The sequence below is a fragment of the Ceratotherium simum genome, chromosome 8 (genome assembly GCF_057802395.1).
Source record: "Ceratotherium simum simum isolate JZ-2026a chromosome 8, ASM5780239v1, whole genome shotgun sequence".
Taxonomy (NCBI): Eukaryota; Metazoa; Chordata; class Mammalia; order Perissodactyla; family Rhinocerotidae; genus Ceratotherium; species Ceratotherium simum.
In genome coordinates, this window is record NC_141907.1 from 60234703 (window position 1) to 60249929 (window position 15227).

At 38.7% G+C, this 15227-nt stretch overlaps 1 protein-coding gene across 2 annotated transcripts; it reads left to right on the forward strand.

Annotated features, from left to right (window-relative positions):
* Window positions 1-243: 243 nt before the first annotated feature.
* On the forward strand, window positions 244-6999 carry EPGN (epithelial mitogen). 2 transcript variants are annotated; one of them, XM_004419174.3, is made up of 4 exons: window positions 244-482; window positions 3199-3319; window positions 4100-4252; window positions 5650-6999. In XM_004419174.3, exons 1-4 carry the CDS (start codon window positions 395-397, stop codon window positions 5702-5704), a joined length of 417 nt encoding a protein of 138 aa, XP_004419231.2. In that variant the 5' UTR covers window positions 244-394; the 3' UTR covers window positions 5705-6999. The 2 variants fall into 2 exon arrangements, with proteins under 2 accessions (XP_004419231.2, XP_087290560.1); XM_087434434.1 differs by lacking the exon at window positions 5650-6999 and having other exon boundaries at window positions 4100-4520.
* The last annotated feature ends 8228 nt before the right edge of the window (window positions 7000-15227 follow it).

Genomic DNA, 15227 nt, shown 5'->3' on the forward strand with positions numbered 1-15227 from the left:
CAGTTCTTATGTAGTTTATGTTCCTCTCCTAATATATTTGACACCTCTTTTTTTGAGACCTTTAAAATGTTTACTTTATACAGTTGAGGAGTATTTGATACATTTTACTATTATACAGTAACATCCTTATCATTGCATTGGTATATGAATGCATGCATTTTCTCTTAAAAATTAATGTGTTTCTATTTTCTATAATTATAGTGTAGTACATGGAATCAGTATGAATGAGAAACTGTAGGGAAATCGCCCTAGTCAGGTTATGGATTTCAAGTGTAAATGAATTAAAAATAGAACAGAAGTGGTAATACATAGAATAAGAGTCACTTTCGATCTGTTGCTTGTACATACAAGGAGGCTCCCTCGCTAAAGATGCCTTCTCCCCCTTCACACAGCAATGACGGCACTAACTGAAGAGGCAGCCACGACTCTAACGCCCCCCGTCACAGCCCAGCAAAGTAACTGGACAGTTAACACAACAGAAGGTATCTTGTTTGCACTTCTTTGCACTTTGTATTTCAAGGGACTTTTTTTAACTTATAAGAGAACTTTGGATTGTGATGAAAGCAACATTGGAGAATTTTAAATATATTTTATTATTAGACGATCAACTCTTTTAGCAGGATGCTGTTAATGGGAGTGACAGGTAAATGTCAGCAAGAATTGCCTTTTTAAAAGGAGGAAGTGAAGCAAATGAGAGAAACAAAGTTTGTCTTCAGTTACTGTCCTGAACGTGAAACATGCCACCTTTTCTGCTTGATTCCTGCCTGGGTCCCAAGAACCCAGGAGTGTTCAGAGGCCATTTGTCCCCATTTTGGCATTCTTGATGAATGACATCATATTTTGATCTGCGACTATGAGTTTAACAGCCAAAGAAATTATGGCTACAAGATGAAGCCTTAATCCACTTTCTCTCATCTTTGGAAAGATCTTTTTTCTTGTTTGTTTTTGGGGGCTTTTGTTGTTGTTTTAGCATATGCTATATTTCCTACCATTTGTACCCAATTTTTGTTGTTGATAGTGATGGTTTTTTTCCCATTTTATTATTAGTATTAGAATAGCTTCTGGCTGCTGTTGAGCATCAGCATTTTTTCAAACCTGTTTGAACCCTCAGAGGTGAACTTGGAAAAGCTTGTTACCTGCCAAGACCTGTGTACCCGGTGGTTATGACTCGCACGCAAATCACTCACTGCCCCCGATATGAAGATGGGTGAGGGGACATAGGACAGAGAAAACATCCTATCTTGCTCTCAGAGCCAGGCAAATAAAAGATCAAGTCAAATATTTTGTTTCTGAATATGAAAGGCAGTAATATTTGAATACTCCTCATTTCACCAATAATTTTAAAATTTAAAAAGTTTACTTAAAATATTTTGCCCATTTGAGTTCTCGAATATCTATCAATTTGCAAAACAAAATCAATGTGGGTTTTAGACTAACTTTTAGCCAACTTCTTCATGTCTTCTGAGCCTTTGAACAGAGAGGAAACATCTTCATTAGAAGATAATATGGTAGAAAATTAAAATGCGGTTTCCTCTCAGTGACTGACTTTATCCCAGTAACTTTATCCCAGCTCCACCTTTTTCCTTCTTTCATAGTGAACTGCAAGTAAAATTCTCCAAGTTACAGGCAAGAATAATGGAAAAAGGGATTGAGTATACCACCTCTATAGTTTTCCTTTGCTTTCTTGATGGAGAACTTGAGTTTTTCCTTGCTTTTTATTTAACTTAAAAATCTGAATCCAATATCTTATGAAAATTTCATAAAGTTATAACTCATATTCTTCTCCTTAGGGTGAAGATGAGTCTCTCCAGTATTCTCTTTCTTTGGAAATGGCTTCTTTCAGTTTTCACATTTTCTAGTAAATCCTGATTCAGGCTCAGGTCATTGAACTTATCTAGTCTTGAAGTAGGAAAACCTAGCACAATCTATAATGGGAAATTCTCATTGCCTCAGAATTAATTATTAAAATGAGAAATTAGATTCATTACACTACATTAAAAGAAATGAATGTGAATTTTAAGGTAATATTGTGTGTTCTCAACCAAAATGAAATTATACAATACAGTATCTTATATACCTAAAGATTTAGTATTTTCAAAATAAAACAGTATGCTTTTTTAGAACTATATTTTCCCTAAAAACAAATAAGTAGAATTCTCTTAATCTACTTAGCAAGGCAAACATAGTATAATGTAGTGACAAAATAAAATGCCACTCATTCTGCTTGAGAAAAATTTAAGAATCGGTAAAGTATACCAAAAAGGACTCAGTTATGCAGTTTTACCCAAGGGTCATTCCCACGGCACAAATCCCAAGGATGATAGAGTAGAGGTCTTTAGTACATCAGGGAATGAGGAGTAAGCATCCTGAAATATATATTTTACCACAACACAGCTTCCCAAAGGGAAGCTTCCCACAGAGGCTTCTGAACACTTGACCACAAAAGTTTTGCCAAGTGTAGTCACTTGCATAGTGTTAGAGCTAGAAATCAAAACCCAGGTTTTCTAATTTGAACTCCATGGCTTTCCCCACTATCTTGTAATTTAACTGAGTAAAATTTCCAATTGGTTTTCAAAGGTATTATCTTAACTATGTTAAGCCTGAGCCATAAGTTGTTTCATGTATAGGTCATAACAACACTTCTTCTGAAATCAGTTAGGAAAAATGCTCCTTTTTCAGTTAGCTACTCATGATAGTCCACCTAAGAGGAGGGAGAATTCTCATCTTACTGTCCTCTGAGGAGTGAAGAGAAATCAAGTTCTTTATCCCACAAGCGTAAATCCAAATCTTCCTAAGTGCTGACCTCTCAGGTGTAAAGGGGAGAATGAAAAAATTGTGTGAGATCATCTCTATTAGCATTCAGACATACATTTGGGAAGCCTTGCTCAAGATAGCCTGCTACAACTAGAATCAATGCTGCCACCTTTTGGCAACCTTGTATCTATACCTTATTATGTAGCTTCTAAGGAATGAAACAATCACCAATCCACCTCCACCCCTAGTAATTAATGAAATGTCTAGATGATATTAACCTAGCCTTTGTGGATATAACTGGCCAAGGGAAAAAAATCAACAGTTCAAAGGACAGAGCACCCAAAGAATATTCTTAAAATTAAAGATCTCTTTACATCTATGTTACAAATCTACTGTAAAAGTGTGACCCACTTCATCTGTAAATATTCTATTTCCTTTTTCCAGCTGACTACACAGAAGGACCCATAGCCTTGAAGTTCTCACATCCTTGCCTGGAAGACCTCGATAGTTACTGCATCAATGGTGTTTGTGCATTCCACCATGAGCTGGAGAAAGCCATCTGCAGGTAATTGCAAAGAACTTCCCAGGTCCTGGAGTTGGGAGACGGTGAATGTGTGCCACTGCTGTTTCACATAGTACATTTCCACACACCTCTAACTTATCTAGTAAAAAGAGTACAGGGTCTGAACATGACTCACTGATAAGCTATCTAATCCTTATTACTCAAAAATATGGTTCCCAGATTAGCAGCATCAACCTGGGAGCTTCTTAGAAACGCAGAGCTTATGCTCCACCTCAAAACTATTGAACCCAAATCTGCATTGTAACATGTGAAGGTGATTCCGAGTTCTCACGGGATTGATTATAGGATGAAATGAAATAGACTATGGCAAAAAAAAAAAAATCTGTTATATCAATTGATATCATTATATCAATTGCCTAAGAGACCAGGAAAGGGAGGAAAAAAAAAAAAATAGTAAGTATGACCTTTCAAAATACAAAGTTCTAGAGCAACTAAGATACTATTTTTATACTCATTGATTTGCTTGGCATCCTCCTATGAAAGAGTAGGTTAACAATTTTCTAGATCAACTCATGCAAACGTACTACCTTTCCCTTCTACCAATGAGGAAAGTTGCAGTAATATGGGACCTTAATGAAATGATTATGGTAAAATACATAGCTTCCTCAATACCTTTTCTGGATTAGCTTTCCTTTGGTATTTTCCTCTTTAATTTAAATTACTTACTTTCCAAGGAAATTTTTTAATTCTTTGAAATTGGTCATTTCTTTGTATTTCTATCATCGTAAGTTTTAAAATTATATATTCTTTTTTCTTTTAAAGATGTTTTACTGGTTATACTGGAGAAAGGTGTGAGCACTTGACCTTAACTTCATATGCTGTGGATTCTTATGAAAAATACATTGCAATTGGGATTGGCGTTGGATTATTATTAAGTGGTTTTCTTGCTATTTTTTACTGCTACGTAAGAAAGAGGTATGAAAAAAACAAACTATCAAGTCACTGGGCACTTGTTCATTTGGCAAATATTTATTGATCCCCTACCATTTACCAGGCCTTGACATGTACAATGTTTTAGTGAAAATACGGCTGTAAATCTGGCAGGTTCCTACATATTTGTTTTGATGCTTTTCTCATAAACCCAGAGAAGTGGTAAAAATTTACCTGCAGTTTTAAAAGGATAGCTCCAATTTACAATTTCCCTTCATGCTCATCTCTGTCTGCCTACATCAAAGTTAAAATGAGGAGGATAGGAGGCGCCACAGGGGTAGAGGCTAAGTGTGCCTTGTTCATAATTGTCTATTCAGTGCCAAATACTGTGCCTGGCACACAACAGACACTCAGTAAAAAATTGTTGAATGAACAAATCAAGAAATGAGTATTAAAGAATGAAAATGTGGGACAAACATGTGCCATTTTCTTCCCAGACATCATTTGAAGCTATATTCAGGAGATACTGTCTACTGCTAAAAGCCCAAGAAGATAAGCTTGATCCACTAAGTATAAATTACTTACATATTAATTCTTTTTTCTGGCTTATCCACACTAGTAATTTTTTCTTAAATCCATGTAACCAGGGAAAAGTCAAGAAATAATGTAAGATACATTTAAGAAAAAAGTATAAATCTATTTCTCTTGCTATACTCTATTAACTAAGTTGTCATTTTTAAAATCAGCAAGACTTTACAAATAAAAAAAAATTTTGTTTTTTTAATAATTGCATCTTAGAGAGAATAAAACCTGTTATATCAATTAATATTGCTATATTGATTGCCTAAGAGATCAAAAAAGGAAAAAAAAAAGGCAGTAAGACCTTTTAATGTTAACAAGACAGCTGTCTGAGGTCAGGTTCTCTAGAAGCAGAACCTAAGAGGGGGATTCTTGTGCAAGTGATTGGCCAAAGGAATGCTCTAAGGTGGAACCTGTAATAAAGTAAAGAAAGCTAGAGCCGAGGGAGAAGGTGAGCAAAGATGTGGGTTTAGCTAAAGTCTAGCCTCAACCTGATTCCACAGGGAGATCTAGAACATGAATGGCATTGCAGACCTATCCCAAGATGAGGGATCTTGGTTTCAGTACCCTGCATCAGCCAAGCATGGGTGGCAGGATGCTCCTGGTGGAGTAGGAAGCAAGGACTTGGAATCTCCCAGGAATCTTCAGGCAAAGTGCTCTGTTGGCCAAGGGCAATCCTCCGGAGGAGGATGCTGCTGGGAGCCTGTTAACACCCACTACTGCTGGGGGGTGGGTCCACCAGCGGGTAAAGGGGATCTGGGTGGGACAGCATGAGCAACTGCCACACCAGAGCATATTTATCATCCTCAATAAGCTCTACAAACAGCGGTCCAATTCATATGGAAACTGATGCTCTGTTTTAGGTGTCTGAAATTGAAATGGGCTTACAACGTTTGTTCTGGAGGAAGACCACTGTGAGGCCTTTGTAAGAAATGTTCATGAGGCATTTGTAAAAATCAGTGGACCCAAAACTGAAATCTTCAACTGAAGCAACGAAACCTCCCAAGCTGACTAGACTTGAAAATAATGGAAGCTGAGATTATGATGAAATGAGAGAATAAACCTCATGTTGGTTTTTAGACTTTGCCGTCATTAGAGTGCCATGGGAGCCAACTGAACAAGCTACTGTGACAGAAGTCAAGTTCGTAGTCCTATTCTGAGTTTGTTGCTGTTTTGTGTGGTTATTGTGCTCACGGCAGAGACTGAGTTTCCTGTTTCTGACCACGTCAGATGTGAATTTTCATGGGAATAATGAACCTTGCAGCAAGCCAAGGCAATGCCAAGCTTGGGTTCTTCACGTGCTTGCTCCCAGTATTTTGGACCACTACTTCATGGACCTAATCCCAAACATGCTGCTTTCACCGTGTCTAAAAGAACATGATGTCAACTGTTAGGATGAGATCAGTGTTATGGTACCTCCAGTGAACCAAACATATTCCTGAAGTCTAAGCCAGAGAGAAGAAAATGGAATGTCCAAGGCAAACACAAATCATACCCAGTTGGTGACAACAGTGTGGAGCCTTTATCTGTGAAATATGGAATAAGCTACAGAGTTTCTGATGACTGAAAGCTATCTGCATATTGAGCCCTGAGTAGGCAAAACATTTCTGTTTCTGCATGGATTATAAAACTTTTTGTTGGACTTATTAGTCTCCTAATGCTTATGTTCATCACTTCCTCCTATTTTTAGCCGAATTACCTGGTGACTATCCATTGGGACTGAAATTCTAGAGTTCTACTAATAAATAAAATTCTACAAGTGGCCCTGAAATAGAAACTGAAGAGTTGAACATAAGAATTTTTCCACCAGCCGACAGCATGTGCAAAGTTTCTTTACCATTTCTGAATACTTGAAAGGAGATTTGCACAGAGAGAGAGAAAATGGAACAATGGTAGAAATATCTATTTAGGAATTAGGGTCCTTCCTCTTTAATCATGTTTTATCCACATAATTCAAATAGTCTTGTGCAGGTCCCTTAATTTCTTTGGGCTTTGCTTTCATTTTCTACAAGGCCCTTCTAGCTCTAAAGTTTGACAGTGGGAGACAAGAGAAATTTTTCCACATCTGTGCTGAAAGTGGGATTATTCTCAATCCCACCTCTGTCCCCAGCCCCATCTCTAACCCCAAAACGCACCACTGGATATCATCTTAGTTGTATATTTTAGTGTTTCGTTTGTAAAATAATAATTTAAGAATTTGTTTTTAAAGGAAGTAAAACATGAAATTAAAGAATAATAATATTGACCATTTTTCTTTGAGATTCAATCTAAAACTACGGACTTTTTTTTTTCCATTGTGATACAGACAAGGAAAAGAATTTTGATCATGAGATGGGTTAAAAGAGGATCAAATGTGAATATTCTTTCAATAGTAGCCTATTAACAAGACTTTTGCTTGTATTAAGTTATGACTTTTCATTCACTCCTAAACACAACTTTACATTCTGCTTTTCTTTGAGTAGAAGGTATTTCACTTGCTTTGTTTTTCCTTCAGAAGGAATTTAATGCAGATGAATCACATGTCAGCACTTTCTGCATGTCCTCACACAGTGTGCAAAGGTTACATCACGTCAAGGAGTGGGAAGGTAAAGGTTCCTCCCAGTGACTCCAGCGACCACACCTAGAAAGCTATGCCCTTCCTGAGCATTTCAAAATGGTGTTAAAAAGCTGGGGAGAGTCTGGAAGGAACAATAAAGCTTTCATCAGACTGCTGCCTGATGAAAGGAAAGAGGAATCAATGCTAGAGACTAGAGAGGTGATAACCTAAAAAGTTATAAATATTTGCTGTCTATAAATATTTCTAAATTATAAACATAATATAATTGAAATTAAATAACATCGACAAAGAATTTAAATTCCCAGATTGCCAAACCAAAAAGTAAACCAAAACAAAAACCACTAGGGCCAGCCTTGGTGGCCTAGTGGTTAAATTTGGCGTGCTCCACTTCGGCAGCCTGGGTTTGGTTCCGGGGCACGGACCTACACCACTTGTCTATCAACGACCATACTATGGTCGCAGCTCACATACAAAAAGAGGAAGATTGGCAACAGATGTTAGCTCAGGGCGAATCTTCCTCAGCAAAAACCAAACAAACAAACAAAAAAACCCACTAGAGATTCACATTTTTTCACCTGTGAAACAGTATGCATTAATGGTATAAAATCCACCCAGTGAGACTGTACAGAAATTTAGAGTGTGGCTCATGAGAAGCCATCTGTCTATGGTCTGTCATACAAAATAATCTTGTGATCCCATAACTCCTAGAGTTAATTTGCCAGGATGGAATTTCTGGCATTCCTATGGCAATATTTATGTGTATAAGCAGGACTTAAGCAGGAAAATGCACAAATACAAAATGCTCTGAAAATTTTTTCGTCTTCTATTTTTTTCCCCTATGCAATAAGACCCTGAAAAAAGCCTACCAGTGAAGCCCTTGCATCAGAACTACATTTTCAGCTATCAGTTTATGGATCATTATGTGGGGTGGATCATTTAGGGAAAAAATGAGAGCATGTTTCTGGCAGCTTTGACTAAATCAAACTGGCCAAGGGATTCATCAATTTCTTTCATTTCCCATTTTGTCTCCTTCCTGTGTTTATCCTTCAATGTTTTGGAAACACATTCTTAGGTTATCAATATTCATGAGTGCTTCATTAGTTAATATTCTAGAGCATGATGGGGGTTGGAGCAAACACTATAAGTTCAGTCATACTTGAACCAGTCAATGGGACTAATAATTGCTTGTTATTGTATGTTCTTTCTCCAAATTAGTTTTTTGTATAATTATGTTTTTATAACATTTGAAGTAGATGAAATTATAACTTGGTTCATCTTTTAGTGTTTCCTAGCACAATACAAATCTAATCCCTTAATTTTGAAATGCCCATTTTGGTGACGTCAGGAAGATTTCCATTCATTATATGTATTGAAAAAATGTCTTAAGAAAATAACAAGGCAAACATCAGCAATTTAAGCTTTTGATGTTGAACATAAGGACAGGTTTTCTCTGCAGAAGACTATGAATAAGCCATCTCACTTCTCTGAATTACAGAATGTAACATACTCTCTGTGGTGTGATGTAAATATTGATACCCGGCAACCCACACTCATGAGAAGGGTTACCAGAATCTCTCTATTGCAAAATACCACTCTTTCTGGCTTACATCACGGCTACACGACGTCAGGATACTTGCATCTGCCAACGTGAACTGGAAGTGTCGAAATTTAATTTGTCAGAGTCTGGCACTGCTAATCTGGGTGAGTCTACATTTCTGTCCAAACCTTTGGCGCAGCCCTATTCAGTAGCACATTCGGAAGCATATCCTCCAGATTCAGCTCCAAATTTCCGTTAATTACTAAATCAATGAATGCACAGCTCGGAGCACAAGAGCCTACGCAGTTAATTTCCTAAGAATCCAAAGGCTAGATCCCTTGAGAATATCAACATCAATAAATGTGTCCCATCATTATATTTCACTCCTCTGCTGAAACTAATCATGATGGATATTCCAGACTCTGGGCAACACCCACAGCTTCCAAAGAAACATCTCATAAAGATTAGGAATGTGACTATATGGTAACAAGGAGAATTGAATTATTTAGTCAGGTCTTATCTATATACCTCATGGCCTTTCTTTGTCATTTTTATGTCTCAGATATTATTGGAGTGTAAGTCACTTAGATTGAGATTCAGTTAAGACCACAATCAAGCAGGTATCAAACTAGCAGTACTTTTGATCTTCAAAAGGATCTTAATTAGGCTTCACATCTTTCTGGAAAGAACGGCATCTCTAGATCTCTAAAATTGCACAAAAATATTAATTCAATATTAATTTCCTTCACAAATGTAGTTGAAGTAATAGTGTAATATAGCTACCATTTATGGGCACTTACAACATTTGAAAAGCATTATTAGCATTATTTTAATTAATCCACACCCATGTGTAATTGAGGCTTAGAGAAGGCAATTCAATTTTTCAAGGTCACATAGTCTTTAAGTGGCAGAGCTTAGACCTGAACCAGGTAGATCTGATGCCAAAGTCCTTCATCTAAACTGTATATGACAATGCTTCCCAATATTTTATGGAAAATATTAGTGTTGGGGGTTGATTTCTTGACGAGCTTAGAGATATACCCAAGCTATCTGTATGCAAATGAAAAAAGTTTTTTTCTTTAAAATGTATAAAATAATAACCTTTGTCATGAATCAACCACAAAAACTCTCTGCTGTCATCTGCAGATTCTTAGGATATGCATGCCATCCTTAGGGTGGGGGCAGAACAGGCTTCAAGTGCCTGTTGACAGTTGAATATATAGTCTGGGAAGAGACTGTAGACTGTGAGTGAACCCTGGTTCATCCTCAGGACTCAGGGGATGAGGAGGTCACTTGGGCACACTTGACCCCAGCCTGTGGACAAGGGTTCTCTGGCACTGATGTTACCCTAACTGGGACACGCTTGGCTTAGTTTGGTGATGGGATGAGGAGTGTATGGTTTTCACATCTATGGGAAAATCTCATCAATCTCCTCCCCACCACATCACTCTCAATCCTAACCCTTGTCCCAAATACACCTTAATAGTCAATGGTGGTGGTCCAGCTTGGTGTAAAAATTGGAAGCAACATTTAAAAATCTATGCAATGGATGGACACTTAAATGACCTGTGATCTAGTCCAGCTGTGTGATTATTTAACTTTGCTGGGGCCCTTTGGACATCATATTCTTGTCTGTGAAGTGGAGAAGTTAGATGAAAGATGACCTCCACATTCCCTTCCTGGTTGGAAGTTGTATGTTGGAAACATGCGGCCTACCAGGCAGATCCAGCCCACTGAAATATCTACTTTGGCTTTCATGGTGTTTGTTTTAAATCAAGTCCACATTTAGAAATCAAGATGTTTTACTGTTAAAAGAATCCAGCTTTTCTAGCTTCTTTTGAAGATATAGAGTGCTGGCCCTATATTCTTACATAGCTTTGGTTAGGAGTGGGCCCTCAACACCCAGCCTGCTTCTGTCACTATGCTACGCCTTCAGGGTTCCTATGGGCCTTTAAAGCCTGCAACCTTGGTTCTTTGGATTAATTTTAAGATCCTGCCTCATTTAAATTCCTCTAAGTCTAGTCATCAGGAGGCCTGTAGAGGGCCTTGTTGTACTGCAAACCGCATGAACCATAAAGGACTCGCAGATGGACAGGTTGCCCAGGAATGTGCTCTTTAGGAGAACCCACACTCACCTGGAAGCCGGCAGGGGAGGGCATGCGATGACTCAGACACTCTGTCCTGCCCACGCCCTCAGTCACTCTCTGCTATAATCTTTGCCAGATTTGTCTTCTCAGTGCTCAACCCTGCTTATGTTACCTCCCTGCTCAAAAATCGACCCTGACTCCCCACCTCGCGCCGTGTTAGCAAAGACTCCTCTCTGCAGTGGGAGGCCCTGCCCAGAGAGGCTCCAGTGGTCTCTCTTTCTCATCCACCCTCTCAGGGCTCCCTACTGAGACCCTTAGCTGCAGCCAACAGCTGCCCTGAAGACCCACAATTCCCCTCTGTTCGATAGGCAGAGTTCCCTCTGCTGTTCCCTCCACATGTGTAACCCTCCTCCATCTCTGTCTGCCAAGATCTTACACAATTATTTTCAAATTCTGCCTCTTCCTTGAAGAACTGTGTTATTTACAAATATCATCTTTCCCTCCTTTGAACTCCCTGGATATCCTTTTTTTTTTAACCTCGCAAATGGTGCTTACATTCTGCCTTGTATTATAATAGTTTTTGTTCCTGGCTAAATTCCAGTGGTGGTAATAATAATAATGGACTTCATTCATTAGACTGTGCCCAGACATAGACTGGGCACAGTGCTAAGTAATTTATATACAGCATCTCTTTCAAACCTCAGAGACAGCCAGGAGGAGGATTTTATTGGGGGATGGTGAATAGTGGTGGAGAAGAGGAGTCTTTAGAATTTAACAGATTGAAGTTTAAATCCCAGTTCCGTTCCTTACTAGCTGTGCTACCTTGATCAAGTTTCTTATCCTTTCTAAGCCTGAGTTTTGTCATTTATAGAAAGGGGATAATATTTATCTCCTGCAGTGTTTTGAGGGTAATAGTAAGTGCTCAGTGAATATTAGCTATTTTATTATGATTGCCTTCCATTTTTCAGATTAAGAAATTGATATTTAGGAAGCTTAAGTAACTTGTTCAGTGATGTGCAGCTGTAAGAGGTGGAATCTGGACTTGACCCCAAGGCTGTCCAGTTCCAAGGCCTACTTCACTCAGCACAGTATTATGACCATGGCTGTTGCTTGGCCAATATTGTTTGAGACAGGATCTGCAATTTCAGAGAGCTGGGTTTTGAATCCCAACTGCTTATTAGCTCTGTGATGGAGAATAAATTATTTAACCCCTCTAAATCTCAGTTGCCTCCATTATAAAATGGGGTAATAATTCTACCTAACCCATGGGGTCATTTTAGGATTAAGTTAAATTAGATAGCTAATGTATGTAAAATATCTAGAACACAGTACTCATTCAATAAATATTACTTATACTTAGTAAATATTTGAAACTCCTGTTGAAGCTCTTATTGGCACTCAATACAGTCGGTTTTATGATGATGTGATATATGCCTTCCTAAAAATCATCACACTGCACAACTGAGCAATAAGAACCTCAGTCAGGGCTTATGGGAAAACTGAGGTTAGGGGTATAATGCTCAAAACCTTTGTCAGTGACACATTAAAAAAAAAAGAAACCTAATAAAAACAGTAGCATAGTTTTATATATTTTAAATGGTTAAGAAATACATAAATAGCTCAGCATATAGGGCACTATCTTGAAAAACATCTGAAGTTTGCTTGTGGAAGTGGGTGTCAGAAGGGTTGTAGCTTGTGAGTTACTGTCAAGTGATGGAGGAAGGGTTATAGAAATTGGATGGAAAGATGTAACAGCAGATGTGGATGAGTTAGCTCATAACACAAATGTGAACCAAGGTAGCCGGTATATATTTGAGATTTGGGCATGTGTGTGCGTTTTGTGTAGTCTACACAGCTTGGCTCAACAGCTTTGTGCGTTTATCTAGCGGTTGTCCCAGAGGAAATCATGCGGAAGCAAACAGAAAATTCCCATTAAGCTCAAATTGTTCTTTTATGTTGGAAGAAATTCAGGTTTTCAAAACAGGTATTCAAACAGAACTGACTATACCTTGAAATGATCACAACCCTTGTCTCTCAACCCAAACCTTAATTATAATTATTAGGCACTTAAAATACTCTGATTATATTAGGCACTCAGGACCTTGGGGACTAGGGCTTATGATAACCCTCATTTCTCTACCTAAGTTTTTTTTTTTTTTTGTGAGGAAGATCAGCCCTGAGCTAACATTCATGCTAATCCTCCTCTTTTTGCTGAGGAAGACCGGCTCTGAGCTAACATCTATTGCCAATCCTCCTCCTTTTTCTCCCCAAAGTCCCAGTAGATAGTTGTATGTCATAGTTGCACATCCTTCTAGTTGCTGTATGTGGGACGCGGCCTCAGCATGGCCGGAGAAGCGATGCGAGGCCGGAGAAGTGGTGCGTCGGTGCGCACCTGGGATCCAAACCTGGGCCACCAGCAGCAGAGTGCGCGCACTTAACCGCTAAGCCATGGGGCCGGCCCAATCTCCACCTAAGTTTTAACAGGAGTGTCAAGGACATCATTCCAAGGCCTCATGTTACTGTGGATTCACATTCTTTCAGACAAACATTATCACAGTGTTTGTTCTTTCCTTTGTCAAGTTATAAATGGCTAGAAAACCTCATGACTGTATTTTCCTTCCTAAATTAATTAACACTCTAAGATGGCTTCCTTCCAAATGTTATCAATTTACAGCACTAATGTGAAGAGTTCCAGTTCTTCCTCCTTTGTCATGACTTATTCCCCTGCTCTTTTTTTTTTTACCCTCTGAGGAAACCATAGTTACATTTATTCAAGTATTTAAATGAGGCAGAAGGAAAAAGAAAGTTTGGCTTCCTTCTGCAGTCGATATTAGGCAATAAATTAGGTCAAACTGCAGATCTTCCAGCAGCAAGCTCTTGCTTAAGAATTAAGAATACATTTAATAGAAAGGAGGGGCTATTAACCAAAAGGAAATCTATAAGAAAGAAGAGAGGCAAATTTGGTATGATTAGGGTCCCCAGCTTGAGCCTAACACATGTTACTCTCAGGATCAGGTCTAGGTGGGCCTGGCAACCAGGCGTGTCTGCACACTGGTGCTTTGTGCACACTCCAGCCCATTTGCTTTAGGGACTAGCGAGCCTCCTGTGAGTGAGCACACCTTCAGATGCTTCTCAACCTGATCAAAATCGGTTTATCTTCCAGAGGTTTGTGTTTGCATGGCTAGGGAGATATATGACATGCAGTAAAAATTTGTTTGTTTGCCTTGCCAGCATCCACACCCCTTCTGAACACAGCACCCCAATTTTGCTTTGGAGTATCATTTTTCTTTAGCTTCATTGCACCTAGTTTAGGTGTGCTTACCTTACCTCTAATGCAATCAGAGCATTCCATCGCACCCAGTACTAGCAATTAACTGAGAGGCAGACATGTGACCTAATTCAGATCAGTGCAAATTAGCCCTGGGAATTTTATTGGAACTCTTTGGGGGAAAAAGTTTTCTATCTCAGGTTTCATTGCTCAGTTAGCAGAAGGAAAGCTTAGAGTTTTGTAAAGGCCATCAATGCTACCACAGGATAACAGCCTGATTGAGAACGAAACTACAACAGAGAGAAGCAGTAAGAAGCATGGAAGAGATATCGACCCCTGACGACCCCTGATTAGAGCTCTGTTTGAAGTTTCAACTCTGTCCCTGGACTTTTTAGAATACACTTGTCAATACAGTTCATTATTAGCTTAAACACTGATCATCTTCTGAAACTGTCAAATTTACTGAAAGATTAGAATAGAAAGTTGTGAATTTTTTACTCCTTAGAGATTTTGTAAGACGTATATTGCCACTTTTTTGGCTACATATGTCTTGGTTTGGGAGAATCTGGGTATTAACATTGCAGCTAGTAACCCACATGGCTATGCTGCAAAGTGTGATTTCTAGATGTAACCAGGAGTCCTGCATAGATAGATTTTCTAAAAAATTAGTTTGAACTTCATAAATTAGTGGCAATTTTAAACTTTTTTTTAAAAGACTGTCTTTTTTTTTTTTTGAGGAAGATTGGCCCTGAGCTAACATCTGTTGCCAATCTTCCTCCTTTTTTTCCCTTTTTTCTCCCCAAAGCCCCAGTAGATAGTTGTATGTCATAGTTGCACATCCTTCTAGTTGCTGTATGTGGGACGCAGCCTCAGCATGGCTTGACAAGCAGTGCGTAGGTCTGCGCCCAGGATCTGAACGGGCGAACCCTGGGCCGCCCAAGCAGAGCATGTGAAGTTAACTGTTATGTCACTGGGCTGGCCTCGCAATTTTA